The sequence below is a fragment of the Cuculus canorus genome, chromosome 4 (assembly GCF_017976375.1).
Source record: "Cuculus canorus isolate bCucCan1 chromosome 4, bCucCan1.pri, whole genome shotgun sequence".
NCBI lineage: Eukaryota > Metazoa > Chordata > Aves > Cuculiformes > Cuculidae > Cuculus > Cuculus canorus.
Window position 1 is genome coordinate 1607384 of NC_071404.1, and position 22299 is coordinate 1629682.

Consider the following 22299-nt stretch of genomic DNA (forward strand, 5'->3'; position numbering starts at 1 on the left):
TTAGTATCAAGTGAGACATTTCCAGTTGAGACAGTGAAATATTAATGCCCATGTACATGTCAGTCCTGACAATTCCTTGCAGCATGCACATTTTATGGTCCCCCATATTGACAGAAAGGTTCAGGTGGGAATATGTATGGGAGATGGGAACAAGTATGGAAATGGCAACCAGAAAATGGAGAGAGACATGAAGCCCAAAGCCCCTGGGCTTTCCTAGACAGGAAAAAAATCTGGCTGAGAAGGAAGGGTGAAGCCATATAAGATGAAGCTAAAGTCACTTGCTCTGTTCAGCCTGAAGAAGAGACCGAGCGGAGACATTATTTTGGTCTACACCTTCTCCGCAAGGGACGGAGGAGGAGCAGCTGCTGATCTCTCCTCTCTGGACCTGAGGGAAGGGAAGAAACATGTGTCAGGGCAGGGTTAGGTTGGACATTAGGGGATGGATCCTCACCCAGAGGGTGGTGGAGCACTGGAGCATCTCCTCAGGGAAGCAGTCATGGCCCCAAGCCTGACAATATTCAAGAAGCATTTGGCCAACACCCTCAGACTCACGGTGTGAATGTTGGGGTTGTCCTGTGCAGGGACAGGAGCTGAACTCGATGACCCTTGTAGGTCCATTCCAACTCAGGACATTCCGTGATTCTTTGATACCTCTCTCTCCAGATATCGAGAGAGACACCACCAAGGAAGGTAAAGGGCTGATAAATTTGAAGAACGAGTGCTGACACAAAAGCAATCAAACACAGATTGGTCTCAGATCAACACTGATGGGATGTGGGACAGAGACTTTTAAGTATCTGAGAAATGAGATGCCGGAAATGCTCCCAAATAGGTGTCCGGGAACAAAATCCTCACTCGGTCAAAGGGAAGATTTAAACACGACTGATGTAAATTTAACACCACAAGACCTAATGAGATCAGCCCAAGACCTCCAAGAACCTGATCCTCAGATGGAGGCTTTGAGGTCTGATGCGAGCCCAAGCGTTTTGGGCAGTATTTCCCTGCCTGTGTGCAGGGACTTTCATCTGACCTACTCAACCTTTGGAGCCAAGGAAGAGAAAGGGCTGTCTGGGCCATCATTATCTGGTGTTCAACCAGTTTGGGGCTTGGTTGGGAATGTTTTGGCTCCCTTGCAGTCTCTTGCCTGCAGCCACCACCCTCACTCAGAGTTCAGCGATCACCCAACAAGGTTTTCTTCCTTGTTGCATTTGCTCTAGCTGTTTTCCAAAGAGTTGGATCCCAAACCCACAAGCAACCACAAGCAGGGAGGTTTTTTCCTCCTTATTTTCTTTAAGGCAGGCAAGACAAATACTTTAGAACAGATATTCCTGAGCATTTATTTCCTCCTGTCTCTGTCCCTTCTTGCCTTCACCTTGATTTACCTCTTAACCTCCTTCCTTCCTTGATGAGATTGGCTGAGGTTGCAAGAAGGTGAAGTTGTCAGATGAGCCTATCTCCAGCCCATGGGAATTTCCTCCTTAAGGGAGGCAGGTTCAGCATTCCCAGGAATGGTGGTGCTGCCATGGGACTCAATAATGGCTTGGGACTGGAAGATACCTGCATTGAGCTGTGGGTTTGCTGTCTCATGTCCCACGTACAGGACAGTCACCAGTCTGCATCTTCTTCACTCCCAGTACAATGGTTTTGTGTGGTGCCACCATAAAAAACAGTCACCGTGTGGGAACTGAGTGAGTAACAGCTCTGTTTGCCAGATCTAGTGGTGACAGGGACAACCTGGTTGAACACAAGCCCACAGCGACTCTCCTAGTGAACACAGCAAATCAGCTCTGGGTGCTTGTGCTCAGGCTGGACACTAAGAAAGTCTTCACTGGGAGGGTGGTGTGGCCACCAGAGAGGTGGGAGATGTCCATCCTTGGAGGTTTCTCGAGACTTGGTCACATAAAACCATAGCCATCCTGATCTAGCATTAGCAACAGTCCTGCTGTGAGCAGAAGACCACCCTAGAGACCTCCAGAGAGCCTGTCCCACCGGAGAGGGCAAGAGCATCTCTAAGTCCAAGCATGTTAAGGCTGTGCTGGACCTTCTTCCTTGTGGTGTCCTGCCCCACAAAGCTCTACTGATGGTGATAACCCAGCTAGACTTGCCACTTGGCCTCCACCCCACTCATGTGGGAAGCGGAAGGCACCAGGCCACTGCACAGAGATGTTAAATCCCGGTGCAGAAACTCAGCATCCCAAAGAAGATGTCAAAATGAGAAACTCTTAGAATCACAGAATTATTTAGGTTGGAAAAAAACCTTTAAGATCATCAAGTCCAACCGCAAACCTCACACTACCAACTTCACCATGAAACCATATTCCTAAGCAAGGGACAGTCGTAGTTTAAAGATGAGGAAAGCAAGGCATGGACAACCAAAAGGACCAAACCAAGGGCTCAGGACATGCATCTATTAGCGACACGGCATCAGGCCAGGGTGTGAGCAGAGATGTGGGGCCGCAACTCATCCCTTCAGCTGCACTGTCCCAACTTGGTCTTTTCTCCAGAGACGCCTGGGCGTGTTTCTGGAGGTTTGATCCAGAGATTGTTCCTTGGATGGATGTGGCTATGCTCCCCACCATCCTCAATGCTGGGCTTCCAACACATCCCCGGGGCTGGGACAACGGGCTCTCTACTGCAGCATCCAAGTAACAAGTGATAGGATAAGAGGAAATGGCCTCAAGGTGCACCAGGGGAGGTTTAGATTGGATATTAGGGAAAACAACTTTACTGAAAGATTGGTGAAGCACTGGAAGAGGCTGCCCAGGGCAGTGGTGGAGTCCTCATCCCTGGAGGGGTTCAAAAACTGTGTAGATGTGGCACTTCGGGTCATGTTTTAGCAGGCACGGTGGGGTTGGGCTGATGGTTGGACTGGATGAGCTTAGAGGTCTTTTGCAACCTTAATGATTCTATGATCCCACGTCCACGTCCCAAAACGTACCTGTGGCTGCAGCTCGCTGATCCATCCTCCATGATGGTCCATCTGCCCATCATCTGCCACCAGACTCCCACGGTGAGACCACGTCTCAGCCCCACGGGTGCTGCGGAACATCTCCAGCACTCAGGGCTGCTCAGCTCCTTTAACACAATCCTGAGCCTGGACCAGCACCGATCTGGTCTGCTCTTAGCACTGCTCAGCACTCAAAATACCCTCGGCCAAGGGGCGAGGGATGGACGTTGAAGATCTTCACCACACACTCTGCAGGGAGCTGCCTCATGAGACCAGATCATGTGCTGCTGCTGCTGGGTCCAGGGTGGGCTCGCCAGGCTTGGGGGGCTTCATGCATTTTGGGGTCCCACCTAGACCTGCTGTCATTGGACATTGCACTTTCCATTTGTTCATGATTGCCATTATCAGACAGCACCCAAGAATATTCTGAGGTGGCCAGATGAAATTTGAGAGGTTCCCATCCTCCTTTGATCCTCTTCTCCCCTGTGTGCACCTGCAAACGACCTGGCAGAGGTTTAGAAGCAAGTACCAAGGAGCACTTTTCCTCCCCACTGCACTGAATTAACACGTGGAACACCCTGCTCCAGGCCGTGATGGAAACCAAATGGGATAAATGGGTTAGGAAAGGGTTTTGGAGGAATTCATGGAATACAACCCATGGATAGAATCCATCCAGGATCCTTTTACACATCTCCTGCTTTCCAGGAGGGAGTCCTCCAGCCCATGACAATGCCCTAAATCCTTCACTTTCACATATTGAACCACCTTGTTTGCCTGAGCCTTTCCAATAAACCACTCAATCATCCTTAACAGGGGGCCAAGACCCTAATTCCAGCCCCTGACTTGGAATCCTCAGCATCACCCGGCCCCATGGAGATACTCCAGTGCTGCGCCTCTGTTTAGGATTACACGCTGAGACATCCCAGTCGTCTGGTTTTTCATTCCTAGAATTATAGAATCACAGAATCATAGAATGGTTTGGGTTGGAAGGGACCTTAAAGATCATCCAGTTCCAAACTCTGGGCCATGGGCAGGGACACGTTCCACCAGACCAGGCTGTCCAAGGGCCCATCCAACCTGGCCTTGAACACCTCCAGGGATGGGGCAGACACAGCTTCTCTGGACAACCTGGGCCAGGGCCTCACCACCCTCATGGTGAAGAAGTTCTCCCTTAGCACATGCCATGTTGATTTTATATCATGAAATCACAGAATTGTTTGGGTCGGAAGGGACCTCAAAGGCCTTCCAGTTCCAACCGCCTGCCACGGGCAGGGACACCTCCCACTGGATCAGGTTGCTCCAAGCCCCATCCAACCTGGCCCTGAACACCTCCAGGGATGGGGCAGCCACCAGTGCTCTGGGCAACCTGGGCCAGGGCCTCTCCACCCTCACAGGAAAACATTTCTTCCTAAGATCTCATCTCAGTCTCCCCTTTTTTAGCTGAAAACTGTTCCTGTCATCCTATTCCCGCCTTCCCTGATCAAGAGCCCCTCCCCAGCTTTCTTGAAGCCCCTTTCCCTACTGGAAGCTCAGAGCCTTCTCTTCCCCAGGCTGAACAACCCCAACTCTTTCAGCCTGTCCTCCTCCAAGCGGAGGTGCTCCACCCCTTGGATCATCTCCGTGGCCTCCTCTCGTGGCCTCAGCTTTCCCGGAGGCTTCTTCATGGCAGAAACCAATTAAAACCACCACCAAACGAGGCAAAACTTGGCTTTAGCTCAGAGCGCAGCAAAGCAACACTGGGCACAGGAGCAGGAACTCGGTACGGGATCATCTCCCCATCGGACAATCCATAAATCCAGGTGTTTCAGCACCAAATCTTCACAGGTTGTACAAAGGGGATGTTGAATTTTGGTCTTTTAGGGCATTTAGGATCTTTTTTTTTCTGGCGAGACGAAGGCAAACCCAGCGCCTTCGCAGTGATGCACAATGAGCTCAGGTACTTTTTTAAACAGTTATATGCGGTATTGTTTAATTGAAGTTACAATAGGATAAATGTACAGTCGGAATCAACATGCTAATTTCTAACGCAATTGAACCTGTAAACCATGCAGTCCATGTTTTAATCAGTCCATCTCTTCTTTTCTTCTCTTCATCAGTAGCTCTGCTAGTGAGTTTTAAGGAAAAAAAAAAATTCCCTTTAAAGTTAAACCTAATTTACTAATTTTTCCCCTTATTGTGCAACGACTTGTGCAAAAAAAGCTGTTTTCACCACATTAGTTTACAAAAACATGTCCTTTCCCCCCCCCCCCCTCCCGAAAAAAATAAAGAGAAAAGGCAACACAAGCAGCCAGAGGACAGGGAGGGATGGGGAGGAGGGCTTGGATGGGTTTTCATGTCAAAAGAAAGTCAGAAGGATGAGCCAAGGCAGAAAGGAATGGGAAGTGGATTCCAGAAGCCCAACCCTGAGCTTCTTGCAGAGGTTTTGGGGTGCTGCCCCTGGAGCTGGAGAAGCTGCAGGTGGGTGGACGCTCACTTCAGCCAAAACTCCCCCAGTCTTGTCCTAAGGACCAAGCGTGACCAGAGCAGAGCAGACCAGCAGCAGCTTTGGAGATGAAGCCCATCAAATCCTCCCCAGGTCACACCCTAAAGCTCCTCCTCTCCATCCAGCATTTTTGGGGTGAATCCCACCCAGAACACAGTGTCTATAGGTCACTTCCCTCGAAGCTGATGGCAGAGATGGCCCCATCTTGAAGTCATTTGTAAGACGGATATGTGAGTTGTGTTCCTTTTGAGTTCCCCACACCCTACAACACGAGTCAAGTCGGGGGAGGGAAGGACACACGGGTTTATGGGCACCACAAAGCCATAAGAAACGGGTCACAGAGATCCCAGCAACCCCACGGCATCCGGGGATGGGATGTGAACCCAGGCAGGGTGTGGGAGGGTGGCTGGATGCTCCAAACCACTTGATGGTCCAAAAAAGCACCGAACCCAACACAGAACTAAAGGGAAAAGCTAAATGGAGGTGGGGCAGACAGGTAGGAAGCCACTGAAGATGTCTCTGCCTGGGGTTTGAAGGGATGCTGGAGGGAATCCTACCACAAACCTCCCTCACTTGCCACTTCCCATTATCGCTGCACTGGGGGGGTAAAGGATTTTACTCTAAAAACCGCTTCGGTGCAGAAGGCGCCGACAGCAGCCAATGCCACCGGAGTGGTCCCAGCTCCATCTCAGCCTCCACGCTGCCTTCCAGCATCTTGCCAACAGTTTGGGGCCAGCACGCAACCACCTCCTCCTTCTGCCCAAACCTCTGTTTGCAGAGCAGCACAAAACCAGCCAAGTTTTGAAGAAAACCAAACCAAAACAGCCCCTCCAACAAAGCACTGGCCAGCTTCTCTCCCATGCCGCATCGCCTGGAGTTGTGGTTGGATGGAGAACAAAGTGCAACATCGCTACGAGCATCTGACTTGAACTCCAGCCCTAGGGATAAGAAAACCACCCGGAAAAATCTCTCCCACAGCTTCACACGCGCTTATGTCCAACACAGGCTCTTCCCATAATGTTTAGGTAGAGCTTAGGCTGCGAGTTAGCGCATTAGAGACCTTCCATAAAATTATTGCCCCTCCCTGGGCTGCCTTGCAAAGCCCTTGAAGGTTATAAATAAGATGAGATGTGTCGATCCGTCTCCGGAATCCAAAGTTGCCTTTTTTCTTCATAATCCTTTTTTCCCACTATGTTTGCTGGGTTGGGGAATGACCCAGCTTTTTCTCCAGCCAAAAAGAACCCTAAGGAAGGTTCAAGGTATGGAGATGGAGGTGTTAATAGCAGCGTTATTTGGTTTGGGGGTCGCATATCTTCAACAACAGAGCGGGTTCTGCTTCTATTTCCCACCCCTTCTTTGTAAATTTATAGCAACAACCTCTCCCTCCTAAGCAATCCCATCCGTATTGGACGACACCGATCATTAGGAAGAGATTTAGAGGGGATTTTAAACATCTTCCAGGGCTTTTTAAGCAATCTGTTTCAAAGATTAATTTTTATTTTGAAGGGATGGGACTGCATCGCGCAGAACAAAAAGTTTTTAATTAGGACCAGAGCACCAAAAATGCCATTTTTTATCCCGTTCTGTGACTTGCGGTTAGGCGCTTGACCTCCGAAATCAGAAACTCCCTGAATCTCTTCCCTTGGCCGACTTTGACTTTCCCAGCAGCGAGTCCTGAGCGCCAGAAGTTGGTGTGAAGGATTCCAAGCCCGGCTTCTCCAAACAGAGCTCAAAGGAGCGAGGAAATCCCTTCTGGGCAGGCAGGGCAACGCCGTGTCGCTCCTCTCCTAAAGAAAGCTCAGTGGAGATGGGTGGGATAGCTCAGTTATGGGATGGAGAAGATTGGAAAGTAGCTGGAGGCTCTGAAACAAGGTCTTGCCCTGAGATCCAGCTGCTTTGGGAATTTTATCTGGGAATAACTTGTGCAACGCAATACAGGGGTCATCCCTTAGGGGCATAAAAGTGGAATTTCGAGGCGGCAGCACAGCTAGATGCGTTTTTCTGCTCGCACCGACAGCACAAAGCCTGGTCCCCGTGTCTCGGTGAGCGGAGGCGATGCTGCCGGGCGCTGCCTGCTCCTCCTCCCTCCATCCTAGCTTGGAGAAGAGAAAAAGCCTCCCGGCTGCAAAGGTACCGCCTCGCCCGGCAGCCAAGCCAGCGGCTGACAAAAGCGATTAAAAATTGTGTTTGACAGTCTATCCTCCCACTAATAAAACCTGGAAGTGCCAGAGCGCCTTATTTGTCATGCTCGCTGATGCTCAGCAGCGCCATTGCCAGCATCTGTAGCAGCTTGATTTTGAAGGATTCTAAAGTGCTTCTTACTATTTAATGGCCCTCAACTGAAGCCTCCTGTGGATTGGAGCTTCTCCTGCTACCAACACCTTTGGATCCTCCGGGTAGCAGCTCTGAATCAGCCCACCCCACCTGATTTTGCACCCCCCTTTAAGCTCCTGGCCCCACATCTGTCCCATAGTGGCACTGCTAAGGGATGGGGAGGAGGAATAATAGTGCCTTGTGGTCCTCAGGCTCATGGGATGCATCTTGGCTGGAAGGCTGAGGGGTCTCCCATCACTGCCAGGACCATGAGGAGGGCTCTGCTTCCTTTCCCCAGCAATTCATCTCCTACAAGAGTCCAGCAAGCCGGACAATTTTATCTTCATGGAATGCCAACACAGAGCTGGAGCTCACAGGGGATGTAGTGAAGCCACCAGGCTGATCTACACTTAGATCCAGCATTATGAGGAGCAGGAAAGCGGTCCCAGCAGGGAATGGACTGAGCTCATTTTTACTTGTCCCTCCAAAAACTGGATCATCTGTAGATGTATCTACAAAGATAGTCCCTTTCTGGCCTTTGCCTGGTCATCTGTAGATGTATCTACAAAGACAATCCCTTTCTTGCCACACTAACACCAACTTTCATTCAGCTGCTTTTTCCCCTCCATCCTTCATACATGTACTTCAAAGAGGAGTTGAGAAGAAAGCAACCTCTGATTCCCTCTCCCAAAAGCGAGGAACCGTGAAGCCACATTTGGCTCTTCCCTCCTCTTAATGCAAATAATCCCCTGGTCCTCATGGCTGGAAACTGCTGGGGTGGCAGCCCCACAATGTGCCTATTGACTTAATTAACACGTATGCCTATCAAAAAGAAAACAAGGAATCAAGTATTGCTGAGGAACAAGGAGAGAAGATCTCCTTTGTCCATCCAGAGCTTGAACATCAGAAGACCTCCGCAGGCAAGAACCACACGGCAAAAATTGCACATGGACAGAGAGCAAATGGGCCAAGAAAATGCTGCCGCTCTTCTGCAAATGCCATGTGGTGATGTTCCTACATGCTCTGCCCCTCCACAGCTTTGGGAATCTGCACCCAGGGAGGGGAATGAGAAGGGATGTTGCTCCATAGGCAACAAACCCCCTTCTCTGCCTCCAGGAGCGGTTTGAGAGCTGAGCATCCAGCGCTCTTGAACAAGGGTAGAAAACAGGTATGGCTCGTGGCTCTTCCAGAGCTGTAACACACACCAGGGAGACTCTAATTCCCTTTAACATCAGGGTTTGGGAGGTAGGGGAACCAGCTGGATAAGCTTTCATCTGCAGTAATTACAGTCAAAAGGGTAACGAGAAGATAAGGGCAAAAATCCCCTCTCTCTGTAACCTGAACCCTGTGATTAAAGTCCTGTTGGGAAAGTTATCGTCCTCCTCAAGGGTGTCTCGATTTGAGCAGAGGATGTTTGGGGACCTCCAGAAGAGAGAGGGGAATTTTGTCCATAGGCACTTTCTGAGCTGGGAGGTGCTGGGCGATGCGGCTCTGTGGGGCATCTCTTGCTTCAGGGACATCCAGGAGGTTCCTGCTCAGTGTCCTGGCCAGCGGTGGGTTTGTAGGGCCACTCTTGTGCAACACAAGCCAGAGCACACGCAGGATGCAGAAGGACTTCACCCCATTGCACTGTGTCAGGAGGAGAGGGAAGATGGGACATCAGCATGGAAAAGAGGTGCAAGGAGAAGAAAAGAACCTGAACGGAGTGCTCTGGACACCAGGAGAATCCAGCCTGCCTTTGCACCGTTCCTGCTGAGCATCCCTCCTCTCCTGCTGGATTCCAGAAGCACCATGCCAGCGCCAGATGAGCCAAATCTAATCAACGAGGCAGTTCTTGAAGCCCTTCGACATTCAGTGCAGGTCCAAAAGCCATCAGTAGGATCTAGAGGTGGAGCTCAGGGGGTGGCTAGGCTGAGGTGGGAAAGGGTTGGAACTCCAGCAATCTACAGCCTATGGTGGAAATCAGCCCTTCCAGGAAAGAGAAGAAAGTTGGGAAGTCAATTTGCCTCTTTTCCGGCCTAAATCCAATATGCAAGTTGGCAAGACAAGCTCATGTGTGACCTTCCAAAACATCTACTCCTTGTACCAGAGCCTATGAAAGAACCTGAAATCACAACTCCTCCCTCTATTTTGTCTTCCGTGACTGAATAAGTTAACGAAAGGAAGCCAAGAACATAAGTCGGGGTGTGAACTTCTCCCTCGGGCTTCGGGGTTTACCATCACTTTATAAACCCCTGAAAATAGGAGTTTATAACAGGACACTCCTGCCACCACCTTCACGAACAGTGCCGCCTCTCTTCCCGGGATTGTTTGCTAAGGAACATTTTGTCATCAGGGTAGGTTTCATGAATACTATACAGGTGAATACAAAAATACATATATTCTCTTTGAACAAGAATCCCAAGTCCAGGCGTGTGGAAGGCTGAGGTGCAGGAGGTCTCCAAGTCCCTCATGAGTGATGGCTGTTGATCAGGCTGCGGAGCTGCTTGGCCACAGTGTCGATCAGCTTCTGTTTGTCCCTCTCATTTTTCCGAAACTGGGCAAAAACGTTGTTTTTTCGGCTCGTGTCTCTCATCCTGTGCAGAGTAGAAACAGGTTATGGCACAGGTATCGTTGCAGCCAAACCCCGCTAAGGAATTGCATGTAAAGTGATCGTGTTAAAGCTCTGATCATAGAGCATAGAATGGTTTGAGTTAGGATGCACCTTAAAGACCATCCAGTTCCAACCACCTGCCAATGGCAGAGACACTTTCCACTGGATCAGGTTGCTCAAAGCCCATCCAATCTGGCCTTGAACACCTCCAGGGATGAGGCATCCACTACTTCTCTGGGCAACCTGACAGAGAGAGGAGGTGAGAACATCTAAAGGCTCTACTCCAATTTTATTCATAGTATCATCATAGTATAGTTTGGGTTGGAAGGGACCTTAAAGATCATCTAGTTCCACACCCCCTGCAACGGGCAGGGACGCGCCACTAAATCAGGCTGCCCAACACCCTATCCAACTTATCACCTATTTGTGTAAAGATCCGCATTCCAAGCCATGTGCAGGCTTTACAGTTTGCATTTGTACTTAAAACCCCACAAATCCCATCCAATGTCATAGAATCATGGAACGCTTTGGGTTGGAAGGGACCTTAAAGGCCACCCAGTTCCAACCCTTCAGCCAGGGACATGTCCCAGTAGATCAGGTTGCTCCAAGCCCCATCCAACCTGACCTTGAACACCTCCAGGGATGGGGTATCCATGACTTCTCTGGGCAACCTGGGCCTCCCCACCCTCACATATCTCCCTAAGATCTCACCTCAACCTCCCCTCTTTCAGCTGAAAACCACTCCCCTTCGTCCCATCCCTGCTCTCCCTGATAAAGAGCCCCACCCCAGCTTTCATGTAGGTCACTGTGGGGTCTACCTCTAACACCAAAGGACATGAAACCCAAAGCCTCTCATTCTCCCAGACCGCTTTTGCTATGTCCCCCACGTCATCTCATAAAGTGGTAAATGACAACGCTGTAATATGAGGAGAGAATTAAACAAGTAGCATCAAATCCATAGCACTACGGATTCTTATTTGAAATGGCGAGACGCAGCTTTTGGGGCAACCAGGAAGGTTCAGAGCTATGAATTTAAAATATTATACAATATCTTCTAACTTATATTAAAGGAAGTAGTGGAGTCCCTATCCCTGGAGGTGTTCAAAAAAGATGTAGAAATGGTTCTTCAAGACATGGCTTAGTAGGCACGGTGGGGTTGTGTTGATGGTAGGACTTCATGACCTTAGAGGTCTTTTCCATCCTTAACAACTCTATGAAGGAATCCAGCACTGGTTTCCTCATAGTAAAAATCTTCTTCAGATTTGTAGTTTATTACAATGACATCTAATACATAAAGTAGTGCATTGGTCTCCATGGGGAAGCCAGGGACAAGAAGACTGAGTGGTGGGATGGGACATGAAGGCAAAGCTGGTGCAGCGCCATCTCATTTGGCCATGCAAAGCTGGAGGTTCATGCACGCTGGTATTCATGGATGTGTATTTTGGGCTGGGAGCAGGTCTTGTTGCACACTCCCAAGCGTTAGCTTTGCAAAGGCAGGGCATGTGCTGGGAAGGGAAACCACCCCACAGGGGTCAACCCTACAACAGCTCTTGAAGGCATCAGCCTCAACATCCAACCCAGCGCCGCTGTTTCGTAAGACCACAATTTGTAAATGATTTTCTTGGTAAATCAGATCTGGCAGAGGCTTTGGATGAACCATATCAGCCTGTTACGAGCTTTGAGACCTAAATAAAGCATCCAAGTGACTGGGACACAGTGCTTGAGTGTAGGCAGGCTCTACAGAGGGATCTGGACAGGCTGGATCCATGCGCTGTGACCAATGGGATGAGGTTCAACAAAGCCAAGTGCCGGGTCCTGCACTTGAGACACAACAACCCCGTGCAGCTCCAGGCTTGGGGAAGAGTGGCTGGAAAAGTGCCTGATGGAAAAGGACCTGGGGGTGTTGGTTGACAGTGGGTGAACATGAGCCAGCAGTGGCCCAGGTGGCCAAGAAGGCCAATGGCATCCTGGCTTGGATCAGAAACAGTGTGGCCAGCAGGACCAGAGAGGCAATTGTGCCCCTGGACTTGGTGTTGGTGAGGCCACACCTTGACCCCTGGGTTCAGTTTTGGGCCCCTCATGCCAAGAAGGACATTGAGGGATTGGAGCACATCCAGAGAAGGGAACGGAGCTGGGGAAGGGGCTGGAGGACAAGGGTTATGAGAGGTGGCTGAGGGACCTGGGGTTGTTTAGCCTGGAGAAAAGGAGGCTGAGGGAGACCTCATCACTATCTACAACTCCCTGAAAGGAGGTTGTAGTGAGGTGGGGTTGGTCTTTTCTCCGAAGTGACAGGTGATAGGACGAGAGGAAATGTCCTCACGTTGCACCAGGGCAGGTTAGACATCAGTAAAAACGTCTTCACAGAAAGGGTTCTGAAGCCCTGACTGAGGCTGCCCAGTGGTGTGGCAGAGTCCCCATTCCTGGAGGTGTTCAAAAGCCGGGTAGATGAGGTGCTCAGGGATGTGGTTTAGCAGTGGACAGGGATGGTTGGACTCAATGATCTCAAAGATCTTATCCAAACAAGCGATTCTGTGATCCTATGACAGTCCCTGGGAAGCTGGCGCTTCATCAGACCGAGGGGCTTTGGAGTCAATCGAGCCCAAATCAAACCCCTTGAAACTTATTTAACCAATTAAACCCCCAAATTCATGTTTTTCATGCTTCCGTCTTCCTAAAAGAGACAGAGGGAACCTGAAATGTTTCCAAAACCATTCAGCTTAGAACTGGAAATAAGGAGAACAACTTCATCCCAAAGGCTAATCTGTTAACATTAAAAGTGCCCAAAGGCACAGGATTACACTCGAGCTGCTTTCCCAACAGTAACAGGATACCCTGGAGCACTTTTATCCAGCGAAATAAGTATGGTTTGTTTTTCATTTCTCTATTCTTTTTAACTCAAGCAGGTTGCCAGCTGCTCCACCACAACAACCATCGAGGGATCGTGTTGATGGCAAGCGGGGTTTTTGAGTCACACAGGTTAAGAGTTGTCCCAGTATCACAAATTTTGGAGACAACCACCCTTCCATGGGACACCCGTTCCTCCAGCAGTGCTGTAAGGCTCCAGTGGGTATCCAAGCCCTTCATCAAGAGGGCTGAGGGTTCTGTTTCTACTTCACAGTTGATGTGGGGACATCAGAAGGGCTGAGAGTAAACCTGCACCATCAGAAACCTCCACCTAACTCTGGACCCATCATTCCCCATCACTGCCTGCTGCTGTTACCCCCAGGTACCGTGTGGAGGATTTACAGCAGAGCATCCTCTTCCCTATGACCCCTCACATCCTGGGTATCCTTGGAGCCATCTCTGATTCCATGGGACCTCTTCATTTCCATTAAATGGTTTTGATAAGGCTGCATGCATGAAATGTTTCTTGCAGGTTGCATGCAAGAAAACTTTTGCATGTGTTGGAACAATTAAAAAGGAGTGACATGGATAAAGCCACCGGATCACAGAATCATAGAATAGTTTGGGTTGGAAGGGACCTTAAAGATCATCTAGTTCCAACCTCCCTGCCATGGGCAGAGACACCTCCCTCTGGATCAGGCTGCTCCGAGCCCCATCCAACCTGGCCTTGAACACCTCCAGGGATGGGGCAGCCACCACTGCTCTGGGCAACCTGGGCCAGGGCCTCCCCACCCTCACAGGAAAACACTTCTTCCTCAGATATTATCTCAATCTCCCCTCTTTTAGATTAAAACCATTTCCCTCGTCGCGTCCCCGCACTCTCTAACCAAGAGTCCTTCCCCAGCTTTCAGTACTGGAAGCTGCTCTAAGGTCTTCCTGCAGCCTTCTCTTCTCCAGGCTGAACAACCCAAACTCTTTCTCAGCCTGTCTTGTACAGGAGGTTCTCCACCCCCCAGATCATCTCTGTGGCCTCCTCTGGACTTGATCCAACAGCTCCATGTCCTTCCAGTAGAAATGCTGGCCTGTTTCTTTTCCAGCATTTGGCTACAGGAAAAACCCAGTCTGTGATGAAGTGGTGCCTCCAGCTACCAAGAATATCAGCTTTGGAAGAAGGAGGCAATGCTTTTGAGCAGCTAAAGAGCTCTTTGGAGGAGCGACACTTTTATTTCTTTAAGTATGTGCTCGCAGAGCTTTGGGACAACTGAACCCTGTTTTGTAATGAGGTCATAGAATCATAGAATCATACAATAGTTCGGGTTGGAAGGGACCTTAAAGATCATCTAGTTCCAACCCATCTGCCATGGGCAGGGACACCTCCCACTGGATCAGGCTGCCCAAGGCCCCATCCAACCTGGCCTTGAACACCTCCAGGGATGGGGCAGCCACACCTTCTCTGGGCAAACTCTTCCAGTTCCTCATCACTCTCATAGTGAAGAAATTCCTCCTTATGTCCAGTCTAAATCTGCCCCTCTCCAGTTTATACCCATTTCCCCTCGTCCTATCACCACAAGCCTTTGTGAACAGCCCCTCTCCAGCTTTCTTGTAGCCCCTTCAGGTACTGGAAGGTCGCTAAAAGATCTCCTCAGAGTCTTCTCTTCTCCAGGCTGAACAATCCCAACTCTCTCAGCCTGTCCTCCTATGAGAGGTTTTCCAGCCCTCGCATCATCTTTGTAGCCTTCTCTGGACCCGTTCCAACCCCTCCATCTCTTTCTTATGTTGAGGATTCCAGAACTGGACACAATACTCCAGATGAGGTCTCCCAAGAGAGGATCAGAGGGGCAGAATCCCCTCCCTCCCTGCTGGCCACGCTGCTTTGGATGCAGCCCAGGATACGGTTGGTTTCTGGGCTGCGAGCGCACGTTGCCGGCTCATGTCGAGCTTCTCGTGGACCAGCACCCCAAGTCCCTCTCTCTGCAGGGCTGCTGTGGGGTCCCTGTGCGTTAGCGCAACGATTAAAAGTAAGAGGAAGGGAAAGAGAGAGCTCAGAGCTCTGCGCTGTCCCCACCCCTGTCAACAAACACCACCTTCAACAGAGCCCAGCTTTGTTTAAATTAATCTATAAGAAAAAAGAAGCAAGAGAGTAAAAGCTCCTCTTTTAGCTCTAATTAGTGCATTTGAGACGATAAAGTTACCGGAGGGAACCGTTTCAAAAGCAGCTTGCATTTAGATCATTTAGTGCTCCATTTAAATCAAACAATAAAGTCACTGCAAGGTGAGGGTAAAAGCCCAAGCAAGCAGCATACTTACACTCGTGATATCCTAGGAGAGATGTGTGATTAGGAAAAGAGATAACGATGAAAACAGGTTACAAAACGAACCAGCGGATCAGAATTTCATCTCGCCTTGGTGGCAAAGCCTATGGAAAGGGTTTGGGGAGGTGGGCTTGGAGTGGACGTGCCTGAAGCTACAGCCCAGGTCAGTGCAGAGGCTTGGTGGAGCTGGAGGTGGTGGATGAGGCATGGAGACTCCCCAAAGGGCCTGAAGCCCGAGTGGGGACAGGGCAGAGCCCACCGGAGCATGCAGGTGATGCCATGTGGGTGATGCCACGCCACTAGGATACAGGAGATGGAAGTGCCAAACAGTTGACACCACCAGGGCTGCCTCCAGGAAGCAAATTGGACATGTAAAGATAACCCTTCGAATGAGATCCTTTTTGGGGAGAAGGCCAGCAAGCTGAGAAAGGCTTTGGGGCTTTTTAATAACAGCACCAAGCATGGATGCTGCTGGGGAAAATCAGAGAATCATAGAATGCTTTGGGTTGGAAGGGACATCAAAGCCCATCCAGTTCCAACCCCCTGCCATGGGCAGGGACACCTCCCACTGGACGAGGCTGCTCAAAGCCCATCCAACCTGGCCTTCAACGCCTCCAGAGATGGGGCAGCCACCACTGCTCTGGGCAACCTGGACCAGGGCCTCCCAACCCTCCTCAGGAAAAATTTCTTCCTAAGGTCTAACCTAAATCTTCACCCTTCCTATTTAAAACCATTGTCCCTCGTCCTGTCACTACAGGTCCTTGTAAAAAGTCCCTTCCCTGCTTTCCTGAAGCCTCTTCAGATACTGGAAGGTTGCTCTGTCTCTCCAGAGCCTTCTCTTCTCCAGGCTGAACAATGCCAACTCTCTCAGCCTGGCCTCAGAGCAGAGGTGCTCCAGCCTCACACCATCTTCTTGCTCTCCTCTGGACCCATTCCAACAGTTCCGTACCCTTCTTCTGTTGGGGATTCCGGAACTGGACACAATACTCCAGTTGAGGTCTCACAAGAGAGGAAGAGAGGGCAGAATCCCCTCCCTCGCCCTGCTGGCCACACTGCTTTGGATGCAGCCCAGGATAGGGTTGGCCTTCTGGGCTGTGAGTGCACATTGAACTCCAAAAACCAACTCAAACTCCTCCTCAAGGTTTGACTTCATGGTAAACCTATCTAAATCTTACCTCAATTTTCTTATCTATGCAAGACTTTGCAGTGCATTGCTCATGGCATGGGCTGCTTGGAAAATTAATGAGCATTTGGGGCAGATTTCTTCGGTGTCAGACCAGTTGGAAGAGGAGCTGTGAGGTCTGATGGAAGCAAAGTGGCAGGAGTAGGGCTGATCCTCCCTATGACAGCCTGAAGGTTTCACCAGGGAAACGGTGATCAGGGCCACCTCATAGAGTAATAGAATGCCCTGAGTTCGAAGGGATGCACAAGGATCATCAAGTCCCTGCACAGGACAACTCCAACATTCACACCATGAGTTGGAGGGTGTTGTTCAAATGCTTCTGCAATATCATCCAGGCAGGATGGGTGACTGGTGGCACTCATCACCCACGTTCTAGAGGGCTTACAAGCAAAGCAAATCCCGCTCTTTGGGTCATGAGCCTTTCCTCCTTGCTGCTGGCTCGTAGGGCTGGCACAAAGTTCCTTGCTGTGCTTCAGGAGGGAACCCAAAGCCCAGCAGAGACCACATGGTGCTCGTCCAGCGCATCCTGGCACTGCTCCTCAGCATAGCTCCAGGGCTTGGAGTGAAGCTGTGCAAAGCACATGATCTACAGGCTTCAAAGAGGCTCAGATTCAACCTTAACAAAGAGCATGTTCTTGCTAAGGGCGAGCCCTGGAGGACAGAGCCACCTAAAGACATGGTTCTTGTCCTGTAGCCAAGCATTTAGCACTTGATCCCCTCCATGGATCCAAGAGAAGGGAGATCTTGATGCCTGTAGGCCAGCAAATCTGAATTTTGGGGGCTTGAGATCTACCTCTGCAGTGAGGTCTGCTCTAAGAAAAGGAAAACTCAACATGAGAGTGAAGCAAAAGACAAATCCTCAGCCAAGTCACTGCATTTCGACACAAAACCTGGAATTCAACTTAGGGGAATGAAAAAGGATTTTTCTATCCGAGCTCTCTCTGCCCACTCAGGGGTGAACGCTTTGCTCACTGGATGACAAGCAGCCTCCTTCTACCCAGTCTGCGCCATCCATGTACCACGCATGATGGAATGAGCTTCTAAAACGTCCGCCTGCCCCAAGTGAGATGGGAGTGAAAACCTGTCCCGGGTACCTGGACCCACACTCACTTTTCCAGCAGGATGAGGGCTGTCATTGGGTTCACACGGAGATACTTGCACGTGGGTTGCCCGTAGTCAGCCAAATACGTTGACCAGTCCCACTGGATGAACAGATCCAAGAGCTGCAGCAGCCACCGGGAAGGAAAAACAAACAGAAAGAGAAGAGTTGAAAAAGCTGTTGAGAAAGCAGAAGGTTCAGCTGAGAGCTGGTGAAGGTCAGAGAATCATAGAACAGTTTGGGTTGGAAGGGACCTCAAAGCCCATTCAGACCCAACCCCCCACCATGGGCATGGACACCTCCAACTGGATCAGGCTGCTCCAAGCCCCATCCAACCTGGCCTTGAACCCCTTCAGGGATGGGGCAGCCACCACTGCTCTGGGCAACCTGGGCCAGGGCCTCACCACTCTCACAGCAAAACATTTCTTCCTGAGATCTCATCTCCATCTCCTTCTTTCAGCTTCAAAACGTTCCCCCTCATCCTATCCCTGCAATCCCTGATCAAGAGCCCCTCCCCAGCTTTCCCGTAGGAATGATGCCACAAGGTTTTCTCATCACGCTCACTCCATCTCAACATCTTCCTGGTTCTTTGTAAGCATCTCTAACAACAAGAGTTCCCCAGGGAGGTGTGGGCTCATCCAAGAGCTCAGGGTTTATCTTAGGTGAATGCAGCTACTGGAGGAGACTGGGAGTCCCAGGTGGTTTCCAGCTGTTAGAGAAATCATTGTCAACTCCAGCAGCACAGGAAGGAAAAGGGGGATAATTGAGTGCCCATGACAGTCCAAGACACCCGAAATTCACACCTGAAGCCCTTCACCTCCATAAAGGACCGCTTCAGTAGCCCATTCAGGTGAGGGATGAGCAAACTACACCCCGGCTTTCCTAAATGCCCTCTTCCACTCCACTTTTTGCATACTTATTTTCCTTAAAATATCCCAACAGGACCTCCCACATCTTTCCCACATGAGGATTTCCTCACTCCTAAGAGAACTTGCCCCTCCACCCACCCACTGAGGACGGATGAGATGCAGGCTTCGTCTCCATCATCTAAAACAGGTTAATTAGGAGCGTCTGAGTTCCCCCCCTGACCGTTCTGCCTTGGAGAGCTGCTGTGACCACTCTATTGCAGGACTGGCTGCCAAACACACGGACGTCTTCATCGCCCGCGTCTGCACGTCCCGGCGCCCACCGCCAAAGCCCGGAGAAGAAGGACCATCCCACAGCCAAGCGAAGACCATAGAGGGCTCATTGTCCCCTCGTCTCCATGGTTTTCCTGGAGCCTCCAACACTGTTTAACAACACATCCCGCCCCGCCAAGAAGGGGATTTGGCTCCTCCGAGACCTCAAGGTACAAAACAAAAATGTGCAACAAGATTCTTTTTGACTATGTAGGTCAGGGCAAAGAAAACAAGCTGTCGGGAACAATCCCTCAGGCTGGCGGGGGGGATGGATTAGCCGGGACCTAAGAGGGCTTTTCCAGCCCGCGGTCCCGCTCGGCTTTGTACGGAGGGTCCATTGTGTTAACTACAAACCCGAGTTGAACATCATCGACAGGAGGTTTTTTCTTCCAAAGGGCACCTTCAAGAGACAACCTTAAATATGATTTCACAGGCTCTTTTCATCCAACACAGCGGGGCCAAAACTCTTCTATCGGATTTGCCGGCCGCTGTGGGAAGCTGCATGGTTGTACAGCTTAAATCGGATACCGTCCAACGCACTCAAGTCCTCTTGCTGGTGGCCCCTGGGGGGAGCTGAACGTGCCTCTGGCAAACCCCAAACAAAGCAGCACGAGTTATTGCCAGAGAAAGTGCATGGCCGGACCGTCAAGAGGCCAGGTAGCTTCATGCGGAGTGGAAATAAAGCTCCAGGAGAAAGGGGTAAAAGAAGAACCACAATATAAAGGTGATGATTAGAAGAAGAAATCATAGAATCACTGAGATTCACTTCTAAGATCATCCAGTCCAACCGGCAGCCCAACACCACGATGCCAACTAAAAGATGCTTGAATGCTCACTTCAGTTGCAGGAACATCTCAACCACGATAGCCTTCACAGTATAAACAAGGAGCGCTTAAGAATACTACTTAGCAAGTCCTTGCTGCTTTTACCTCCTCAAAACAATTCTAAAAGAGCTTTCTCTGCATACCCGCACTAATCCCAACATTCATAGAACTATGGAATCATTAATGTCGGAAAAGACCTCTAAGATCATCCAGTACCGTCAGCCCAACACCACCGCGTCTACTAAACCACGTTCTGAAGTGCCACACCTACACACTTTTTGAACCTCTCCAGAGATGGAGACTCCACCGCTGCCCTGGGCAGCCCCTTCCAACGCTTCACCACTCTTTCAGTAAAGAGATTTTTTCCTAATATCTGATCTAAACTTCCCGTGGTGCAACTTGAGGCCATTAAACAAAAAGCACTGGGAGGTGTTATAAACTAGAGGCCAGTGGAGACAGCAGAGTCTCAGGGAAGCAGGTAGATGGGTAAGGGAGGGACTTGGAGAAACCTCCCACGCTTGTCTCACAGAGAGCATGGCAGCTCAGTTCTTGAGCTCCCACTCAGGAGGTCAACCCAATGCTTGCTGTTCCCACCAGGGCCAGGCGATGAGTGGCTGAGACGGCACACAGCCCTTGGCCCAACAGCCATGGCCGTCCTGGTTCAACTCAGTCCGACTCAGCCAGGTTGAAGTGATGGAGCTCTCCTGCATGAAGCTGGCAGGACTGGGCTTTGCCGATGTTGAAGGTACACCACCAGACCTTCCATTATGCTGGCATCAGCATGAAGGGATGGTCAGAGGAAGTTATTCTAGGGACCTGCTTTACTACAGACCTGTTGGAGCAGTTCCAGAGGAGGTCATGAAACTGGTCTGAAGGCTGGAGCATCTCTGCTATGAAGAAAGGCTGAGGGAGTTGGGGTGGGTCAGCCAGCCTGGAGAAGAGAAGATTCTAGGAAGACCTTATAGCTGCCTTCCAGTGCTTAAAAAGAGCTTATAACAAAGACGGAGGGAGAAGTTTTACTTGCCCAGTAGGACAGGAGGCAACAGTTTTAAACCAAAAGTAGACATATTTAGATTGGACACAAGAAATAAATGTTTTACGATGATAGTTCTGTGACCCCGGACCAGGTTGCCCAGAGAAGTCATGGCTGTCCCATCCCTGCAAGTCTTCAAGGCCAGGCTGAATGGTTCTTTGAGCAATCCAATCCAGTGGAAGACGCCTCAGCCCATGAAAGAAGGGCTGGATGGACGAGATGGTCTTCAAAGGTCCCTTCCAACCCAAACCCTTCTGTGATTCTCTGGTTGTACCCTCATACGCCACACTGTTCAGGTAGCTCACACATTGCTACAAGTGTGCAACAAGAACTTTGGAGACAAACCCCAGTGACCTGGGGCCATTGGTTGACAGTGGCTTAACATGAGCCAGCAGTGGCCCAGGTGGCCAATAACATCCTAGCTTGGATCAGCCATGGTAGGGTCAGCAGGAGTGGGTCGGGGATCATCCCCATGGACTCAGCATTGGTGAGGCCACACTTTGAATCCTGGGTTCAGTTTTGAGGCCCTCACTGCAAGAAGGACATTGAGGGACTGGAGGATCTCCAGAGAGGGGAACGGAGCTGAGAAGGGGCTGGAGCACAGGGGTTATGAGAAGCATCTGAAGGACCTAGGTCTGTTTAGGCTGGAGAAGAGGAGGCTGAGGGGAGACCTCATCGCTCTCTGCAGTTCCTGGAAAGGAGATTGTGGTGCGGTGGGTGCTGGGCTCTTCCCCCAAATGATAAGTGACGGGATGAGAAGAAACGTCCTCAGGTTGTGCCAGGAGAGGTTCAGATTGGATATTACGAAAAATTCCTTGACTGAGAGAGTGGCGAAGCATTGGAACAGGCTTCCCAGGGAGGTGGTGGAGTCACCATCCCTGGAGGTGTTCTAAAAGACATAGAGACGTGGCACTTGGAGATATGGTTTAGTGGTGGACTTGACAATGCGCGGTGGACTCGATGACCTTAAGAGACTTTTCCAACCAATATGATTCTATGACTCTAAGCAAGCTCCATCCTCAATCTGCTCCCACCCTGTCCTGGACCTTCCCCAAGCACTGGGAGACCCAGACTCCTCGCGGCCACCTCACGACAGTGACTGATGGCCTGTGTATTTAACAACTCTTTGCCCACATCCATCTTGCTGGTGAGGCAGGTCTGAAGATAAGCCGAGGCCGGCACCTTTGGCCTCCAGTTGCCACGCGGCGCGGGACATCGCCGGCGTCTGCAGGTCTTTCCCGCAGGTCGTGCTCCATAGGAGAAAGGTCTTGCAGGAGGAAGCCTGACGGCTGAGGGCAAGCTGTCTCGAAGCGATTTATCTGTCACATAAATGTGGTTTTATTGGTTTTACTGTTTAAACTTTTCACCTCTGCTGCTAAATCTGAACAAGCGAAAGAAAAGAAGAAAAAAAAAAAAGGGAAAGGAAAAACCCGGCTGCACAGCGGCGCTGGGCTGCCAGGGGAGATTCCAAATAAAATATGCAAATACCAT

The 22299-nt window shown here is 50.3% G+C and overlaps 1 protein-coding gene across 3 annotated transcripts in view; it reads right to left on the reverse strand.

Moving 5' to 3' along the window:
- Window positions 1-4911: 4911 nt before the first annotated feature.
- Window positions 4912-22299, reverse strand: part of EXOC6B (exocyst complex component 6B) — a 363401-nt gene continuing 346013 nt past the window's right edge. For all 3 annotated transcript variants that reach the window (XM_054065132.1, XM_054065131.1, XM_054065129.1), the window contains 2 exons: window positions 17785-17897; window positions 4912-10318 (listed from right to left, as the gene is read on the reverse strand). In XM_054065132.1, coding sequence (XP_053921107.1) covers window positions 10192-10318; window positions 17785-17897 — 240 coding nt within the window. In that variant the 3' untranslated portion in view covers window positions 4912-10191. The remainder of the gene's footprint in view (window positions 10319-17784; window positions 17898-22299) is intronic.